Raw genomic sequence first — 20,643 nt, forward strand, 5'->3', positions numbered from 1 at the left:
GTGTTTCTAGCTCCATCTTTTGAGAAAAAAATTCTTCTCAGGAGATTTTAGTCTATGGATTGAGGACACAGCACCCACAGATGCTATAGAGTGGATAGATAAATGTGCAGAGATTGGTCTATGTAAGTTGGTTAGTGGCCCACTACATGGCTGATATGCCCTTGATGGAATCTTTGCCTCCCTTTTGCGTATTCAGATGGTGGCTTTGTACCTATACCTAAGTTGGGTCCCTGTTTTATAAAGTCTGTTTTAAAAAGCCTACATGTAACACATGCTTGTACTAGGGTTACGAATTTTAACCACGCACTGGAAGAGTAGTTTCTTTTTAGCTCTCAACATGAATGAGAATGGACTGTATACTGAATTTTCAGAACACTGACAGCAAGCTAGTCAAACCCAGGAGTCGATTACTGAAGACCATTCAGTCCCTCACCTTAGAGAAAAAGATACTCCTACGGCATGCTTAACCAAGTAAATCATGGTATTCAAAAACATTTTTTTTTTTAATATTAAAAAAAATAAAAATTGTATAGGAGCAGCAAGATTCTGGCAAAACGATTTTGATTTCGAAATGAAGATGCACGATTAAAAAAAAAGCATAATGCCTCCATTCCTAGCATGGCCAATTTTAGCATTGTTAAACAGATTTCCACCCTGCCACCAGATCCTACTTCACAGAGTGTTAGTCAATAATTATCGGATTTTTTTTCAGGCTAATTTTAAGAAACTCAGAGCCACTTTGAATTACCCCACCTAGAATCCAATACCCAATGTAAGTGCAGGGTCTACTATTTTCCTAGCTTTGAACCAGTCTCAATTAAGTTGGTGGGAAAAACTTTCTATTAAATCAGGATCTCTGACCAACCACTCATATTCAGCAATTTTATTTTGACTAATGGAGAGATCAGTGCAAGGCTGGCAAAATTATGTTATCTCTTACTGTCAGAAGGCAGGGTATCTAAATTATGGAAAGATGCTAATTGACATTCTCCCCTCAAAAAAATTGGGCATCTACCAGTCTACTATGGGTAATTGCAGGCTAATCTCGCTTTCCTTAGTGGGTTCTAAGTTCCCAGAATGCACAGTGAATACTCCGTTGTCAACATACATTTATCATTCACCTGAGTTTTATATGGCGCGAACTGGACCCAGAGGCATCAGAGCGCTGTGCTTACTGCTGCAATGGGTGAGATGAAGAGAAATCTGATACTGTTAGATCTCGCCACAGCTTCTGACCGTTTCCTACAATGTCCTAGCTAAGAGCTTCGATAAGGTAGGGGTGGGGGTGGGCAGTGTCTTGGTACAACTTCAATCTTTTCTTCAGAATGGAACTACATCGGTACCATGGAGTCCACTTAAATCGGCAGTCATAAAGTTAACATGCATGACACCCTAGGGTTCCTCGATCTGTCTTATTGTATTTAACATCTATGTCGGTCCATTGACTAAGGCTACACTGTTATACTTTTATAGGTTCTTTCTAAACTTATGTGTAATATACTTAAATTATCATACGAATTAAGGAAGATATAAATAGGACACCACAAAGATTTCAATTTTGCCAGACAGCAATTGCCAGCTGGGTTAAGGATGATTAACTAAAATTAAGAACTGATCAAACTGAGGTCTTCAAGTTTGGCAGCTCAAGCCAGATCTGGACTGAGGTATGGTAGACTCTTTATGGGCAATTGCAGTTCTATTCTCTGAAGCCAAGAACCCAGGCTTCGATTTCAATAATAAATGGACTTGAAATCCCAAATCAGTATACTGTCTTCATCCTGCATTACAATTTTGAGTGCGCCAAGAAACAAAAAATACGAATGCTTCACATATGCGCAAAAACCAAAATGCAGACTACCTTTACTACCCTGTTAGATTATGGTAGCTCTTTGTAAGTCTTTTTTTCCTGATTAGGAAACTATACTTAATAACAAAGTCCACCGCAAAACTAGTCATGGGTCTGGAGCGCAGCTAACCAGTATCCTTCACTCTGGAAAATCTTTGTTGGGGACTGCGGTTAAATGGGTCTGGTTCACAATGCTCCTTTGTCATAAAGGTGTTCATAATTCGGGCTCTTACTTCTTAGAGTGGAGTTTTGTAACCTGCATCATCAGATCATCTAATGCTAACATAGTGAAAGTGCACTAGCTTAAGAAAACCATGCCAGGCAGAACATGGTTTTCTATACACACTGCCTAGGCCTTAAACCTTTTACTGGTGTCCATTATATGTGAAATGTATCCGTTGCGGTTCGGGTAACTTCTGAAAACTTGGTTGTCAATTAGACTTCTATGTAGTTTGATACTCCACTGTTTCACTTATTTGCCGATTAGCAAACGGATACCTCATGTGATCACCACAAACATTTTGTTATCTTCATGCATTCTGTTCAATGATATATGTACCAGCTGACGATACTGTCCTGCCTAAGAATGAACCTTCAGGATTAAGCCAGGACAGTTCTACCTCCTAAAAGTGGGAGCCTACAGAGAAGATGGGGCAATTCAGGGAGCTCGAGATAGTATTTGCCATCAAATAATTTCCATGGACAATAGCTATGCTTATTACCAAGTTTGCACAGTTGCACTTGTAGACCTAACTCCACATACTCCTTCCCTTGTTTACTGGGCGGCAACAGTAATGAAATATCTGTCACTTTACAAAAGCTCACACAATTAGAGACACGGGGTACAATGTAGTATAACAACATGGATTTTAGCTGCGAGGGGATTAACGTAAAGGATGACATATGATCATGGATAAAAAGAAATGAAATATCCGGTCAGCTTTAATTTACTGTTGTGACATGAATTTCTTATTTCACATGTATTCAATCAAAAGTGCGTTCAGAATCTCAAAAAAATAGGAAATAAAAAAATGAAGTATCAATCTGCAGACAGTATGGAAACTTCCTGCAAGTGTTCCCGCACCACACTATCCAGCACAGCATACACGTCTTTGCAGGCCTTGCTCGCGGCATCAATCACACGCTCCAAGTGGTCCTCATGTAGGCGGGAGTTCATTTCCAGTAAGGCAATCTGGTCAGTCTTGGGCAGCAGAGCCAGGGCTGCCTGTGGACCACCTGCAGCCTCCTCAACATAGCTCAAGTCTGCCAGTGGTGTGTCCTCAATGAAACCAACTGAAGAGGCACACACGTAGTCACGCATTGGGATGCCAGCGTCCATGATGGCGAGTGTTGCAGCATTTACGCATGCGCAGTAGTTGCCACCATCAGCTTGGAGAATCTAGAAATATGGAGAAAAAAATAATTACAGAATGATAATCGGGTACCACAATAAATGATTAAGATATAGTGTTATGTATTTCATCTTGTACCAATACTGAAGTAACATTTTCTACTGAGCCTCATTCAATCTGAGGAGTCCATCTTGAAAGGACTTTCTCAATATTATTCAAAGGATTCTTGGCCACAAACATCAGATCCTGCAACAGGCTATTAATTGATATCCTTCTTACTGCTGCCTGTAACACTATCCTAGCTAACTGGAAGAACACAGCTGTCACTTCCTTCCGCCCTTGGTTTAACTGGGCCTCCTTTCTGAAAGGAGCAGACAACACCTCCTTGCAAAACTCCCCTTGGATTGCTCGCAATACATCTATATGGAACTCCCTTGATAACTATTTTGCCACCTCTAAACCACCATGAAACCCTACTAGGAGTTCTACACCCTACACTCCTGTACACCTTCCCTCTCCTGTCTGCCTACAACTCAAATAGTAATTAGAATTGATAACACCTCCTCCCGAAGCCCTGCGCGGAATCTTTAGATAGAAATAAACATACATTCTGAATCCCACCTGCATCTAAATGCTCCAAACCCCCCCCCTTGATTTTACACACCGATACACGTGTTTTGATTCTGTACCTACTGGCGTCCCTTCATTTTTCCTTTATTTAACGCCTATCATTTCATTATGTCACACCTTATCTATTATGGGTATATCTAGATACCAGATGATGTTCTGTTCTCATTTGTCACCTGGATTTTGTGCTCTAAACCAGACCTTTAAGCCACAAGTCAACCCTCCAGGAATCTATGTATCCAGACTGTACTTTTTAAAATGGACCTTTGTGCTATCGGTCTGTTCTTTTCTCCCTGTCCATTTGTTTTTGGAGAACTGCTCAATAGAATACTCCTGAGACTCTGACTTTCCATTAAACAAGGGATCTTACCCAATACCCAGAACCTCTGGAAGAAGAAAAAAACAGGAATTGGGCGGTTTTAATGTACTTATACACTTGTAGCGTTTGCCACATAATCCACTTTGAAAACGGTTAGTTAGCTAGTCACTAATCGACTGTTTGCTGCAATTAGGTTATGCTGTCCAAACAGTGAAAAAGTCCTCATTTGATGGGCCGTATGCTGAGCACAGAAGACAACATCTTAATTCCTCGAATTTCATTGAGGCAGGTAAGAAATAAGGATTTCTTATTGCCCATAATTTTTTATAAGTATTAACAGAGTTGTGGGTTGACATAATAGAAACTGCCCTCAAAGCAACATTCATTTCAAAACAGCCATCAGGCTTTAGAAGAACAAAAATATTGTGATCCTGTACAAGGTCCCATCTCCTGAAACCTACACTGTTCTGCAGAACTATTTCTAATGGAAAGAGGTGCTGCATAAGTTGCTTTTCCTTTATGCATAGATTAGTATTCCCTATTGCATAATTTGACCTATGACTGCTGCCTTATGCCTATGGCACCGCCAATATCCAAGCAGAATATTGGCAACTTTGGAGTTTTATTCAATGCGGCCTTGTTTTCCCCATCAACAGAATCCAAAATATCCCAAACATTGCAGTATCGCACAGGCCTCCTGCTCAGGATTCTCAGCTTCTTTTTAAGAAGCTTGAGCATGACAATATTGTACTAAGATCTAAGCAAGATTTCCTTCAAGACCATAGGCTAAGGGCAGAGTGCTAAACCATCTTGTCAGACTCGTCTTAGGCCTGCAGATCTTCACCCTCAATACGTCTTTTCTGATAACTATACACTGGCTCTGGGTAGAATTTAAAAGTGCTCTCCAAGCACATAAAATAGTGAGCATGTGTGCCACTAGACTGTTGTTACCCTACCAAGCAATCTGAGAACTCCAGCAGTTCAACAAACAAGCTTATCTTTAGCTGGTACAATGCAAGCATTTTTTGACACGTGGTCCTACTTGGCTGACACACTGCAGAGCAAAAAAAAACTCTGTAAAGCCCGGAGCCTATTGAAGGATGATATTCCTTTTCATCACAATAATCACATAGAAACCTCCCTAGATGTTTCCTTGCGACCCATGCTGGTAGTGACGTTTTTACCAGGACTACATGGGTATAGAAACAAACAGTGCATGTAAAATGACTGCTTCTGTGGTGTTTGGAAGACTGTGACCAATGGGGACATAAGAGGTACTATTTCAAGTTCTCTCCTGCTGCATAAAATGCAGGCAGAAGAGTTGCTCAGAAACCACTTTGCAGCTGGGGCGAAATGTAACCACCCTCAACATTCAAGTCAGAAAAATAGATGTGATGTAAGTGTGACATATTTCGGACACTTGTACAGGAACAAGGACTGGGCTATGAAGAGTACATCAATGGTCATTTACAGGTATAGAACCTAAAACCACAAATAACACAGAAAAAGGTCTGGGTAGGGGTGTGTAAAACTGGCATAATGTGCTTTTCCATAATTAAGCAAAACTTTGTCAAAATTATGCAAAATGCAAATCTGTCATTTGGCACTGTTTTAGTGCAAAATATACATCTACGCATCTAGTTTTGTCGATGACACATTGCGTGCTAAAAAAAAGTCCAAAGAAAATAGAACCGTAGCAAACAACAGCCATTTGTATTCTTATTTTTCCTATGTTCGCTGTAAAAACATTTTTTTATTGCAAATGGTACATATTTATGCGAAGTGGTGTAAAGGCATAAGTTTGTGATTTTCGCATATCAAGCTTAACTAAAATTCCCAATATTACACAAATTACACCAGAGTAATTTAAATTTTGCCCAGGCCTGGTCTGGGGTCTTCCATTTCAACTGGTGCCTTCAAACGGTCAGTAGTATTAATATTGTTAGTAGGTGCCATGACCCAGAGGAACAAGGTTCTGCGACAAAAACACAGATTCTGGCAATCAGACCAGTCAAGGTCAAAGGCCTTAGCACTATAGTTATTTCTGAAGGAGGAAGGGTTTTAGTACAGAAGAGAAGTGAGGAATGTAAACATAATTGATGCCTTCAAAAGCTTATGTCCTGTTTCTTAGGCAGCAGGTACAGCACATGCCATTTTTATATTTCAACAAATAAGCAAGATCATTGCTTGACTGATCGATCAAGAAGTACTTGGTGGCGATGGGACTGGGTGAGAGTTCATAAGAGGTGGCAGAGTGCAATTCAACTCTTAAACAAGTCAAAATGGGATATTATCCCACTAGTAGAGAACAGTAGGTGTAAAGTATTACAGGGCTCTTCATCCATCATAAATCCACAAGAAAGCAGAGGAGACCGAATAACTATATGGTACCAAATGGCAGAAGGGCCAAGAACTGCATCCGTAACCGTGGCCCTCTGTGCCATCCCCTCTGCACCCTATCTTCTGCTAGCAGCAGATACTGCAACAAAGAATGATTTCTGATCGCAGACTTGGACATATTTCCTAGGTAGTCAAGCAATGCAGTTTTTATCTTATCTTCACTTCATAGAAATATTTCTTCCAACACACCACTGCTGCAAGCAGTTTCACCAGTGTTGCAATTTTTTTTATATCTACCAGTCATACAAATGATTTCTGAATCAAGGGGATCCAGAAAGTGGTATTAATGTGGATCTACAGGAAAGGAGTTAGAAACTTCACTCAGCTAGCGTTGTCCTTATTGAACGTGCTCAGTAAAGCTGGAAACCCTACTGTTGATCGGGGTTTTGCTCGGCTAATGCCTGACCTAGATTTTATTGCTATTGCCCCAGATAACTCAGCCCAGAAACCAAGTGTATGCAGTTCTAAATCCCACAAGGTGCATATGGCAAACTTTCTCTAACTATGCCAGAAGTCGTTCTCTCGCAAACCACAGCCACACCACAACAAAAATGATCAGCAATGTTTCTTAGATGTAAAACATTTTTCCCCAATGGAATATTTTTGGGAAAAAAAAGCCTCGTAATGCTATTCTTTTCACTGCGGCGTTTGGTTGCAGTTTAACTTTGGACAAGAGTGATCTGGGTCAAATTAGTACGTTTTTGAGCAATCAGTGTTATAAGACTACAAACCAAAGAAGGCCAAACCAACAAAAAGCAAGTGGGGCTGAGGTGCTGGCTCAGAGGCAGACCTACAACGCATACATGGAACAGTCAGGTGTGCCAAAAGCTTCACAAAAGTGGTACTAGTTGTGTAACTATTTCTTGCTGTGCCACCAGCACACCCAAGAGGTGCAGTGTTTCATAAGCTTAGCAACGGAGAGGACCATTCATAAAAGTATGTTAGGTACTTAGCACAGTTTCAATTTCTTGACATTCCAACTTCCCAGATTCCTCCTAAGCCTGTGTTACTCCGACATAAATGATCCTCTTACTTTCAACCCACCTGGACGTATATATCTATCTGTGAGCGGGGATACAGCTGTGTCAAGATGGCAGCCTCAAATGTCTGCTTCAAGTGCAGCGTCATCTCGCTGGACCTGCGGTCTCCATGTGGCCGGCGCTTGCGCTCAGCGGTACTGAAAGTGGCCATGCTGAATTGACAGTTCACCACCGCCTTGTCATGGAGAGTTTTGCTTCGGGATCCTCGGACCTGGTAAAGATATTTTTTTGGGGGGGGGGGGGGGGAAAGAGAACACATGAACCATGTTAACCCAACAAACAGGATACATTCACATACAGAGAACTGATGTGAGCAATTATAGTAGGTTGTTATCCTATTATATTGCCTGCCCATGACCTCAGGGACCAATCCTACCCTACAACTAACCTACTGAGCAACACAAAGGACGCAGAGAACGTAATGAATGGTATGGGGCATTTCTGGAAATAATGCATCATCCTGTACAACACCGACTTGAGATACATCACATTATACATTTGATCCATCCAGTGTGAAATTTAGCCCCAAAAGACAGTAAAGAAGTTTACATAACATGGAGATTTTAACTAATTGGATAATTAGTTAATAGGGTAAATACCCAGGTCGAGTACTAATTGCAGTCCTTGTAAGGGTAAAGCAATAAAGTTACTAAATAAAACTGCACTCATTTCCATGGTAGCTGTGGCACAGAGCAGGCTTAACTTAACAGCACTAAAACAGTAATAAAGTTCGTAGGAAATGCCTGGTTTTAGGTTGAGCCTACAGCTGCTAGTGTGGCATGTTGCATTGTGTCGCACGATTTGTACCAGGCAGAGGCCGGTCAGTGACCCTGAGATATGAAAATTTCCCTTCAAAAGTGTCCATACAAAGCTTCCCATTCGCAACATCTTTGAGAGCTTATTACTGGCGGTGAAAAGTTACTGTTTGCCTAATGACTTGGTTTTGGTGTCAAATACTCTAGGGCACCAATTACTATAACAATTTCAAAATGTATCTATAGAATGTGTTCAGTTTCTATTGTTTTATTAAATTTTTCTCTTGTGCCATCTTACACCTCACTCCTGCTCTATCACAACCTCCACTCTCCTTCCTTTAAAAAAATTTTTTTTTTACATTTGTTTATTGATTTTCAAAGAGGATAGACATTACATTTCCGCAATAACAAGGGCCAAACAGCTAGAACATAGGAGAATTACATACGCGCCAAACCATTTTTTCAATACAGTAAGGCCAGCAAACAGGAATCGAGAACAATCGCATGGACAACTCCTCAGTCACGTAAAATCATCCCGGAGTCAATGTAAACAAGACACTCATGACAGCAACACATACCCAGTACATAATCAAAAACTGCAGCATATGTTGTGGACATCAGGGGAAATTATCCATGGCGAGTCTTACTATTGCAGAAGGCCGCCTCAGAACAAGTGATTTCTCCCTGTGGCGGAGTCAAAGCATGCACATAGAAAAACAATAGTGGGAAGACCTAAAAGAATCAGAAACACATGAGAATTACCCACGCGCCATAGCATGTTACGGTACAGTGAGGCCATCAAACAGGAATATCGCGCAATTACATGGACAATTACACAATCATGGAGATGTAACCAGGAGTCAATGTAAGGCAAGAAGAGTTTGTCCGACATCACATTCCCAGTGCATAACCACAACCTGCAGTTGTTTCTCCCGGATTTTAGGGGGGGCTGAATAGTGCAGGACATTCTACTGCGGAAGGCAGCTTCAGCCCTGTATATGCTCCATGTGGCAGGGGTAGAGCCTGTCCATTGAAGTGATGAAAATGGGACACCAGAAGAGTTTCTACCGTGAGTGTGATTCACTAATGGGGTGTTCTAATAAGTATGCCTGCAGTGGGCCCCTGATGTCACGTGGGCGGGGAGAGCGTGGGAGCAATTCAGCGTAAGTGCAAAGTAGATCCTGCCAAAATATCATATCTGACAGCCAGTCCTTAAATTTGGGCGCTCTACCCTGGCCCCATCGACAGGCTATTCGCCGCTTAGCAATAGCAAGGCCGAAGGAAACAAATTTACGGCTTGGAGCCGGAATATGCTCAGTATACCCTAGTAAGACCACGAGGGGGGATCTGGAGATGGGTAGTGAGATCATAGCATCCAGAGCCGTGAGGACATGGCTCCAATAAGTGTGAACATCTGAGCATTCCCAAGCCAAATGCAGGAAGTCAGCATTTTCCATCTGACACCTATCACACCTAGTCGTGTCCCGCAACCCAAATTTGTAGAGCTTAACCGGGGTATGATAGCTACGGTGCAAGAATCTATAGTGAATCAGTTGAAGCCCGCTATTAGAGGAGACGTGCTCTGTCTGCTGCAGCAAAACAGCCATTGATCATCAGTAATGTCTTGTTCCAGTTCCAGCGCCCATTTAGCACGCGCTACACATGAGGGATACTCGACATCACTATATAATGTATGGTAAAGAGTGGACACTGGGTGCGACGCAGAGGGTGCCCGCAGGATATGGAGTAGAGGGGCCAGTGTTGCCGGATAGGAAGCGGTACTAGCCTGGATACCATGACGAAGGCGAGCATACAAAAATGTTTCCATGGTGGACGGTGGTGGATCGGGGCACATTTGCGAGAGTGTGCGAAATTTGCCAATGGTATACAGGTCTCCCCAGCACTGAAGCCCCCTTGTGCGTGCTACATTTCTAAAAAGCGTCCTCCTGAAGGAGGGATATATCTGGATGATACATGAGTGGAAGAAGAGGGGAATATAAGCAAGGCGCATGCATATGATCAAGGATACGGGACCAGGCCATAATCGTGCAGTCCGCTGAGGAGGGGCAGCGTGCTCGAGGGGCAATGTTGGCGAGGAGAACACCATCAAGTGGGGCGGGATCAGCCAGCCAATGTTCTGTGGCAACGTGAGGGGTGTATCGCGGCTGATGGAACCAAAAGTGAGCAAAGTGGGCCTGAGCGCAAATGTAGTACAATTCGAAGTTGGGTATGTCAAAGCCTCCCTGGGAATAGGGTCTCATTAGTGTATCCCATTGTATACGTTGTTGCTTGCCATCCCCAGACCAAACATATCAGTTCCAACAGTAACGAGGCAAAGAAGTGTCATCCAGGATCGTAAGGAATGTTAATGAAAAGGTACAGAAGTTTAGGGAAGATCACCATTTTTATAAGGGACTCTCGTCCGGCCATAGACAGTGGGAGGGCAATCCACCGAGTAATGCAGCTCGTGATGTGCTCCATTGCACACCCATAGTTTGTTCTTATTAACTCATCCCGATTTGCCAAAACACGGATACCTAAATATTTGACATCAGTATCGCACCATTTGAGGGGATAGTCCGTATCAAAGGGAGAACAGAGCTAGTCAAGGGGAATATCTGTGACTTGGTCCAGTTTATATGAATACCCGAATAACCACAGAATTTGACAAATTCCCACAATAGGGAGTGAAGATTATGCTGCGGGTCTTTGACATACAAAGTAACATCATCCTCGTATAGCGAAATAAGGATCAAGCGTAAGAAGCATCTAAGGTCCATGTGATTATAATGCGGTCTAATCTTCGATGCTAGGGGTTCCATGATTAAGGCAAACAGGAGGGGAGACAGCGGACATCCCTGGCGTGTGCCACGGGATAAAGAAAAGGAGGAGGAGGTATGTCCGTTGATTAAAACCCAAGCTGTGGGGGCGTTATAGTAACCGAATCCACAAAATAAAGCCCACGGGGAGGCCCATATTCTGCAAAATGGTGTTGAGGTAGTCCCATTCCACAGAATAGAAGGCCTTGGAGGCATCGAGGAACACTGCTGTCAACTGCATTCTGGGGTCAACCGCCTGTAAGATGGAAAACAACGTTCTAAGATTGTGGGACGTGGCTCTACCTGGGATAAACCCAGACTGGTCTGGAAGCACCAGTTTATCCATAAGTAGGCTAAGACGGTTTGCCACCAGTTTAGCCCAAATTTTTGAATCTGTATTGATAAGGGACAGGGGCCTATAAGATTCGCACTGATCGGCAGGCTTGCCGGGTTTCAGCAATGACTTAATCAGCACTTCTCTCATCGTTGTGGGTAGGATCCGTGCCTCTAGGAAAACCTCCTTCAGCACTGGGAGTAACTGATCAATATATGCTTTGTAAAAGTCAATGGGAAGGCCATCTGAGCCTGGGGCCTTCCCTGATGCCATTTGCATTATGGCTTCACGTAGTTCGGCGTCTTCAAATGGAGCCGCTAGGAATTTGCGCTGGGAGTCCCCCAGCCAGCCAAGAGCTATATCCTGCAAGTAGGGAGAGAAATCCAGGGGGGAGGGAGGGGGGGGAGGGGGAAGGGTGAGAGTTGCGAACTGTACAAGACCTTATAATATGTAACAAAGACATTAAGTATATTGTGACTGTCTCTGTGCCTATATCCGTCACCATCTACCACATAGTTAGAGAACCCAGGCTTCCTAATGGTATTCGCCAAAGCCCTTCCAGGTCTCTCACCCTCCCCATATCTACGGTCAGTGAAGTGTTTACCTCGAAACTTTACCTCTCTAGACGCAGTATCAATGTAGTCGGTGAGTTTTTCACAGAGGGTAGCCCGTTGGGTGGTAGTTAGCCTCCCACATATCGGTTTCCAGTCGCTTTATCTCTTGTTCAAGGCGGCGCAGTCTATTCCTAATGTCGCAAAGCACTCCAAAACTCTGAGATGCAGACGCCCCTAACCGTGATCTTGAAGGCCTCCCAGAATATGCCCAGTTCGTCGAAAGTACCCTTATTTCGAGAAAACAAATCTGCGATCTCCTTCCCCAGTTCAGCATGAAACACTGTATCTAGTAGTGCCTCTGGTACGAGTCTCCAGCAACGCGGAGCGACAATAGAGTTAGGGGGTACTAGTTCAAGGTATACCGTGCATGGTCAGAGTGTGTACGAGCTAAGTGCGTAACACCCCGGATCCAGGGCATCACTCCCCGGGAACAAACCCAATAGTCCAGACGCGACCAAGTAGAGTGGCCCGCCGTATAAAAGGTGCCCTCTTTAGTAGTGGGATGTACATACCGCCATATATCGACAAGTCTATGTTCTTCGAATAAGCCTAAACCGAGTATTGGTGTAGTGACGTGGAAGGGGATTAGAGCGATCCATGGATGGGCAAAGAGAAGTGTTAAAATCCCCACCCCATAGGACATGCATGGAGCCTATGTTTAGTATTTGACCCCAAAGGGCAGTGAAATACGGTCCTAACACAGGCCATCTAGGGTAACTGCAAGCAAGTGTGACAGGGTGCGTAGCCAGCGAACCCCAGAGTAAACAGCTACGGCCCGAGGAATTACTATATGTGCCCCCTACAATAAAAGGCGTGTTTCTTTTGATTAGTATAACTGTGCCACGGGAGTAGGTGGAATAGGACGAATAAACACATGTAGAGGCCTATTTGGTACCGAAAAAGGGAGGGTGCCTAGGGTCCATGTACGTTTCCTGAAGCGTGGCTATTTGGATGTGATGTCGGTCTAGATATGCTAATATCTGTCGGCGTTTGCGAGGGTCTTGGAGTCCCCTAACATTCCACGTGAGCAATTTGAGGCATGGGAGCATCAGTGTGTGTCATCTATGCGGATTTGTCTATAAGGTACATTGACATTGCCAAAGCCACAAAGACATGTATCCAATTATGCATTGCTGACCCTGTCTAGCTGTATGTGTCCAATACGTTCGAGAACAATTAAGAACAGTCCCAACCCATAGCCCCCACCCTGCAACAAAACACGGAAACAAACAGTCCCCGCAGGAACTCAGTGCAACCCATACCACCCCCACCCACAACGACACCCTAAACGTACCGGCATAGCACAGCTCGCCCTAAAAGGTAAACAAAGACTGTTGGTCGCTTACGATCATCGGTGGCCAGCAAGACAGAGGCCTACTCCACTCTCCTTCCTTGTGCCCCACGCTGCTCTTCTCCTCACTCTCCTTCCTTGTGCCTCACGCTGCTTTCCCCCCCCCTCTCCATCCTTGTGCCGCACGCAGCTCTTCTCCTCTCTCCATCCTTGTGCCGCACAGGGCTCTTCTCCTCACTCTCCATCCTTGTGCCGCAAGCTGCTCTTCGCCTCGCTCTCCTTCCTTGTGTCTCCTGCTTCTCTTCTCCTAATTCTCCTTCCTTGTGCTTCCTGCTGCTCCTCTCCACTCTCCTTCCTTGTGTCTCCTGCTGCTCTTCTCTTCACTCTCATTCATTGTGCCTCACGCTGCTCTTCTCTCCTCTCTCCTTCCTTGTGCATCACGCTGCTCCCCCTCCTCACTCTTGTGCCACACGCTGCTCTTCTCCTTACGTTTTCTTGTGTCTCACGCTGCTCTTCTTTTCCTCACTCTCCTTTCTTGTGCCTCATGCTGCTCTTTTCCCCACTCTCCATCCATGTGCCTCCAGCTGCTCTTCTCCTAACTCGCCTTCCTTGTGCCTCCTGCTCCTCGCCCACCCCTATTTTTATTCATTTTAAAGAGACTTTAACATATTTGCACCCCCCTCCTGCTTCAAGTTAGGAACCCGCCCTCTACTCTTCGAGCAGAAACACAGTTTTTCCCCCCTCCCACATGTCCCTTTCTTTTGGCATCGAGTGAGGCAGCAACAGGTCTGGGCACCTGCTCCGCCTCAGAGCAACACCACCTCAGCACCAAATCTTTAGCATCAGCATCACCTCAGGAAAGCACCAAATCAGCATCACTCAGCACCACCTCAGCATCAACTAAACATCAGCACCACACCACCACCTCAGCATCACTCAGCACCACCTCAATCTGCCCTCGGAATCTGGCATCTGTTGACTCTCCTCTAGTGTCCGTCCACTGCTCATGTTGTAATTCAGATACTATTTTCCAACCTCCACTCTCCTGTGGTCTTCTTGGTTATGTGTAAGGTAAATAAAATGCTTATAACACTTTTAAATTATAATTTTCCAACATGCCGCACTGCAGCCACAATGATTTACAACATAGCTTAAAGACACTGGCAAAGTCAATATCTCTGGCTAAACACATACAAAGGTGGGAACTATTGGCTATGCCACTGCTCGTTTTTATTGTAACTCCCATTTTTTGGGACTGATGCCACTGTTCTTTTTAGGTCTCGCGTTAGCAGCGCATGCGCTGTCTCAGCGAGACCTAAAGTAAGTTGTATGTTGGCTGAAAGTCTATGGAATTTCTCCTGCCCCTTGCGATTTGTTTAACTCTGGCATTGCTGTTCTTTTTGTTTCTGTTGGCTGTTGATCTAAATGTATCACTTCTGTTTCTATCGGAAACAGCACCGACCAACTACTGTTTTATTACACTGTCTGGCCTTGTTAGTTTTGTTTAGGGACTACTTGTTATTTACCTCGCACTCCACAGCACACAGTGCTGCCTCTCCTCCATTCAGACAACAGTCCCGGAAGCTGGCGCCAGCCTTTTTTATTTTTTATTTATTTACTTTAATAATAAGGCACCCGCGCTTAGACTTTGAACAACTTAAGCCAAAGCGCGGGTGTCACAATAGCTTTAAAAGTAAAGAAAAAAATCTTTACTTTTACAGCAATCGCGGCACTTGTGCTTTAGCTTATGATGTTCAAAGTCTTCGCGCGGGTGCCGTCATTATAAAAGATGGTGATTGTGTAGGGAACGAGTCCCCATAATTCAAAAGATGACGCTTTCAGGAGGTAAATTGTTTTCTTTATTTTAGTGTTCTGGCATGTGACTGCAATTATAGAATTAAAATAAATGACCCATTGCAGTCGCTTCCTTTCCAAGTCCTCGCCTGTTGGCTTTGCCAATGATGCCTGAAGAATGCATAACAGAAGGTCCTCCTTCGCTGAAGCTGTCGCTACCAGTCCTATAAAATGTCTCCTCCCGGGGGTGCTGCTGATGAGGTCTTGAGCTAGGACAGGACTGCTGTGAACATTGAGGCCCACCCCGCCTGCCGCCTCAGGAAAACTGAATTTCCGGAAATTGCCATGTTTTAGGAACGGAAACTTACATTCACTTTCAGTTCTGGGCTGTGGCGCATGGGCTCATGAGGCGGTAGATGGGGCACCCTGGGAGTGGTTTATAATGCAGTGGCTGCGGGAGAGGAGCTGACAGACAGACCCTGCTAACACGGAGAAGCCTTGAGGCGTCTTATAGCAGGGGACAGGTGAGCGAGCCCCTGTCATGCAAGCAGCGTCTGTCTTGGGCACTGAATTGCTACGTTCTGTTGTGACCCTGCATAGCGCCCTGTGCAAGCTTTAGAGCACCTAGGCACTGCAGCTGCTAACAATAGACAGACGCAGAGATCCAAGGAAGACAAATGCTGCAGATTCTGCAAGTGTGACTCCTGGGTGGATGTAAGTAGGGAGGGAGGGGAGTAAGAGAGGAGACTGCCTGCGTCATCACTGCCCCGTGTCTATGCCTTTCATCATAACCCTAAAACACAGGCGTGCAACACCCATAGGGCTCAACGGGTTGCAGTCCCCCCCCCCCGTTGTGTGTGTCAGCCTGGGCTGAGACAGCTTCCCAGGCACACATCGCTGGAAGAATTAGCACCCCCTCCAACATTTGGCTCTAGTTGCGCCTCTGCCTGATTATAATCCTGTATCTGTAGTGTTGATGATCGGGGTGAGGGATCGGGGCTTCTGCCGGCTCAAGGATGGATGCCTTTGTTTTTAAATTCAGCATTTTGTTTCATGGTATGAACATTTGTAACACACCATGCAGATGTAAGCGGTTCTAGGCGCTGCAGCAGCTAACAGATACTATAATTTCATCATAAATAATAACTACAGTGCCTGCAAGATAGCTAGACCGACAGACAACGGTACAGGAAGAATTATCACGTTGCAAAAAACTGAGAATGTTCGGACTGGATGAATGAATGGATGAATGGACTGGAGAATGGGCAGGAAGCCGAGGCCCCCCCTCAGAGCCCTGGTGGCATGGTACTATACAATAAAGCCCCCGCACAGCAGTGCCCTGTGCATGGAGCTCGTGGGCATCCGACGGCTACTTACCTGCGCTGCCTGTTTACCAACGACTAAGCATTGCCCAGCAGCCCTTCTACCTCGCTCGGAGGCTGCAGACCCCAACCGAGATCAGAGGAAAACTCTTTTAACCTCTCGTACCTAACCAATCCGGCAGCAGCTTCTCTCAGGCTTTTTTTTCAGCATGAACACCAATCAGTTTAACAGTAGTGACACTCCCAAAAGGCCAATGTAAGGAAAGGTTAATAGAGCTATGCAAGTGGTTAAAATGTACAGATGTACCCATCCTTCCTGAAATGCATAGTCAGAAATAAATCCTAGCCACCCAATGTCACTGGCTCAAAAATGTGCACCAGCGTCCTCCTCATGCCCCACAGTAAAAAAAATTGCATTGTGTATTTGTAGTAGAAAGCTTTATTCGATTTTAGAACAAGATAAAATCATAAAAGCAACAGTCATAATATACAGTTTCATATACAATCATATACAATAAAAATAGTATGAAACAATATATATGTATATACACATGATAAAGCCCTCCGTCCATACAATAGATCATAGAAAAGGTTTGGATTCTGTCTGCTATTTATATAAAATCAAGCGTAACAACCCAAAGTGGTTTATTTTTAAATCACTGTAAGTCTCCAAGAGTGGCTCGGATTTTCAGACAGGTCTTAAGAAACATGGCTATGCATTTGGCGTTTGATACTGTATCTAAGAATTGTAGGGCCATAAAGGCAGGGCGGCATCTTCTCAGTCCTAGGGATAGCAGGATTGGAATGATCCAGCGTTTGCGTGGTACATCGTAAAATTTACAGAACAGCAATACGTGAATATTGGACTGTTCTGAAGTACCATCGCAGGGACACCGGATAATAGAATTTGACCAATCCTGTCTCTCTGGGAATGTAACCAAACGGAAAAGCAAATTAAGCCTAAACCGAGTTTACAAGTATTTTTCATAGGTAGACAGACAAAAGGTAAGATACGGCTGGATGCCCAGAGTACATTGAATAGTTAAAATATGGCGATTAGTAGTTTTATTGATTTCTTGGGCCATACGAAGTTCACCCAGATGAGATAAACAGAGCAATCTCAGGGCCTTTCTTGTAACAGTGGTTAAAATTGACGGTTCTTTAAAATATTTAAGAAGACCCAGATCATTAAAAAAGTTATGTACATAAGACAGCCATGGAACATCCAGCCAGTTGTCTAAGACCAAGCAGTCTGTGATTAATGCACGGGTTAAGCTACACTGCTCCGTTGACCAGATGCGATGCCACAATAATATTGGCTGGATTTTTATATAATCAGCAATGTAATCCATGCCCAGTTCAATATGGCAAGCGAATGTTGGAGAGCACTGTGGGACGGCCAAAAGGTAGCGAATGAAATTATTCTCTGCCCTCTGCAAGGTGACCACAGGTACATAGCCCCACACTCCAGCACCATATACAGCTACGGTATGGCACTTAGCGTGGTATATTTGCAAAAGTTCTTTTGGGGAGGCTTCCCTATTTTACGGGAAAAAGCAATCAACGCAGAGGTGGCTCTTAAAAATAAAAGATATCTACTATCAATGGCCGATTTCCAGGAGGAGGTATTATCAAATAATATACCTAAATAAGGATATGTCCTAGTGCAATCCAACTTAGCTTGTTCGATACATATCGTTTTTTTCTTAGATTTCTTTTTGCCTAAATGCATAACTAGTGTTTTCTTAATATTGACCATTAAATCCAATGAAGCCATGAATGTACAGTATGAATTTAGCTGAATCTGGAGTTGTACTGGGGTTCGGGCCATAATTACCGTGTCGTCCGCGTAAAGTAACACGGGAATAGGACGACGGGCAATTGTTGGCAGGTCCTGACTCCCTTCTAGCATGGCCTTCTCAAGGCCATTTGTATACAAATTAAATAGAAAGGGAGCCAGAACACACCCTTGTCTGACTCCCTTGGTTACTGCGAAAGGGTGAGTAAGCTCCCCGTTCACCCCAAATCTCACCCTTGCTCCTGTGTACAGCTCACGCAAAAAAGATATTATTGGAGGGTCTACTCCCATTTCAACTAGGATTGACCACAGCCTAGAGTGTGAAACACAATCAAAGGCTGCGGTCAAATCCACGTAAACCAGGTGAAGATTGCCTTTCTTCGCCTGGACATACTTCCCAATTAGAAGGGAGAGATTCAAAGCCTGCTCCACGGTACCCAGTCCCTCCCGGAAACCATATTGCATGTCAGTCATGATGTTGTTATCTTCAGACCAGACCCGCAATCTCTCCAGGATCAAGCGACCTGCAACTTTACCAAGAGAATCCAGGAGGGAAATGGGCCTGTAGCATGCTGGGTTGTTACGGTCTCCCTTTTTAAAAATGGGGAGCAGAATAGATTTAGACCAAGTTTTATTGTATTTAAATCAAGCGTGTTAATTACATGCTCACTTGTGTGTTCCGTACTCAATATCCGGGACGTGCACCAACTCCACCTTGCAAGTAATACTTAGAATCAGAAACAACTAGTCGTAGCCAGCATGATGGGGGTGGAGGTGTGTGTGTGTGTATGTGTGTGTTTGCGGTTCAGGAACGGTAAATACAATTTAAATAAGCATTTGCAATGCAATAGGTTTCGCATTTTAGAAACTTTGACCTATTGGTATTGTAAATGACAATGCCTCTATTATTGCAGGTTTTTTTAAACACATAAATAGGAGGCATTGTCATTTACAACGCCAATAGCTCCAACTCCAACAAATGCGAAACATATCGCATTGTAAATGCTTGTTTATTTCTCTGTGTACTAGGGCACTGCTAACCAGGCCCTTGCATGTGCTCAGACCTTAAAACATGTCATATTTGACTGCACTTTTGATTGGCATATTTAACTTACCTTTAAGTTCCTAGCATATGGTGCAAAAGTGTACCCAGGGCCTGCAAGTTAAGTGTCACTAGTGGGCTGCAGCACATATTGCTCCACCTCTAAAGTGGCAGTGAACAATTCTCCATGCCAGCCCCTGCCACCAGCGTAGACAGTTTGAAAACTGCCAATTCAACCTGTCAAGTAAAACCTTTTGCCAAGTCTAAACCTTCCTTTTTTATACGTTACCCCTGCAGTAGGCCCTTGGTATTTAAAACGTACGTGTGTGTGGCTCTTCCAGTGAAAAGCACTGTCTTATATTATATAGCACCTTATAATACATAACTTCAGTTTGGGAATAGCTAGAAAGTGATTCAAGCACTTATTTTACAAGTAATTTAAAATTCAATTAAATGGTCAAATCAGATTTCATATAACATTTTTTTAAACGGTACGTTAAGAAAGTTGTCCTTTTCCAGACTGTGCTAAATGTGCCTTTCTGCCAGTGTTCAGTGTCACCTAATTGTTTTTTTTTTTTTTTGCCAAAACTTTTATTAATAAACAAGGCATCACATACAGCCATTCGCCTACAACCCAGGGTGGGCCGGCAGTAAGGGGGGCTATCAGGTCCATATGTCCCATTGTGGATCTCACACAGCCGATGAGCAGACAACCCGGAGGTCCGGCGGCGGTGGGTAGGGCAAGACATGTAATATAAAGAAGAACTATAAACGAAGGATGCTTCTGAAGTACCACAATACTTCTGTCCCACCCCAGCCCACCCATCATTCAAACAGTGCACTCACTCCCCCCGAACTACCAAAACGACCCCTCCCTGATGCGAACCAGGACAGATAGCCTATGATGCAGAAAAATAGATACAGCCCCCAACAGTCCCCCCACCCCCCAACTCATAGACTTCACACCTTCGTCCAGTCACTCAGCGATTACTCTATTACTAGATGTTATTTGGATTGGTCCGGGATGAGCCAGAGTCCCCGCTATAGTCTATTCGTCCCTAATGCACCGTAGAATCCACACAGAACGACATCCACTGCAGAGTGCCTGCCTCCTGGGTAGACGATCGAGATCCCCAATCCCACCCTCCATGTATGTCCCCCCTCCCAGCCTCCTCTTCGCCTCTTCCCTGGTGTCACCTAATTGTTAACGGCTCACCCGTGGTGAGATGTGTATTACTCCCAGACATTGGACAAAGGGCTTGGGTGTGGGGATATGTTTTTCTCTGATCA

At 44.2% G+C, this 20,643-nt stretch overlaps 1 protein-coding gene across 1 annotated transcript in view; it reads right to left on the reverse strand.

Moving 5' to 3' along the window:
- Window positions 1-2,770: 2,770 nt before the first annotated feature.
- EXOSC4 (exosome component 4) overlaps window positions 2,771-20,643 on the reverse strand; it is a 34,521-nt gene continuing 16,648 nt past the window's right edge. Inside the window, exons 2-3 of the mRNA XM_078685512.1 lie at window positions 7,589-7,795; window positions 2,771-3,245 (exon numbers count right to left, since the gene is read on the reverse strand). Coding sequence (XP_078541638.1) covers window positions 2,886-3,245; window positions 7,589-7,795 — 567 coding nt within the window. The 3' untranslated portion in view covers window positions 2,771-2,885. The remainder of the gene's footprint in view (window positions 3,246-7,588; window positions 7,796-20,643) is intronic.

This window comes from Lissotriton helveticus, chromosome 4_1 (assembly GCF_964261635.1).
Source record: "Lissotriton helveticus chromosome 4_1, aLisHel1.1, whole genome shotgun sequence".
NCBI classification, from domain to species: Eukaryota; Metazoa; Chordata; class Amphibia; order Caudata; family Salamandridae; genus Lissotriton; species Lissotriton helveticus.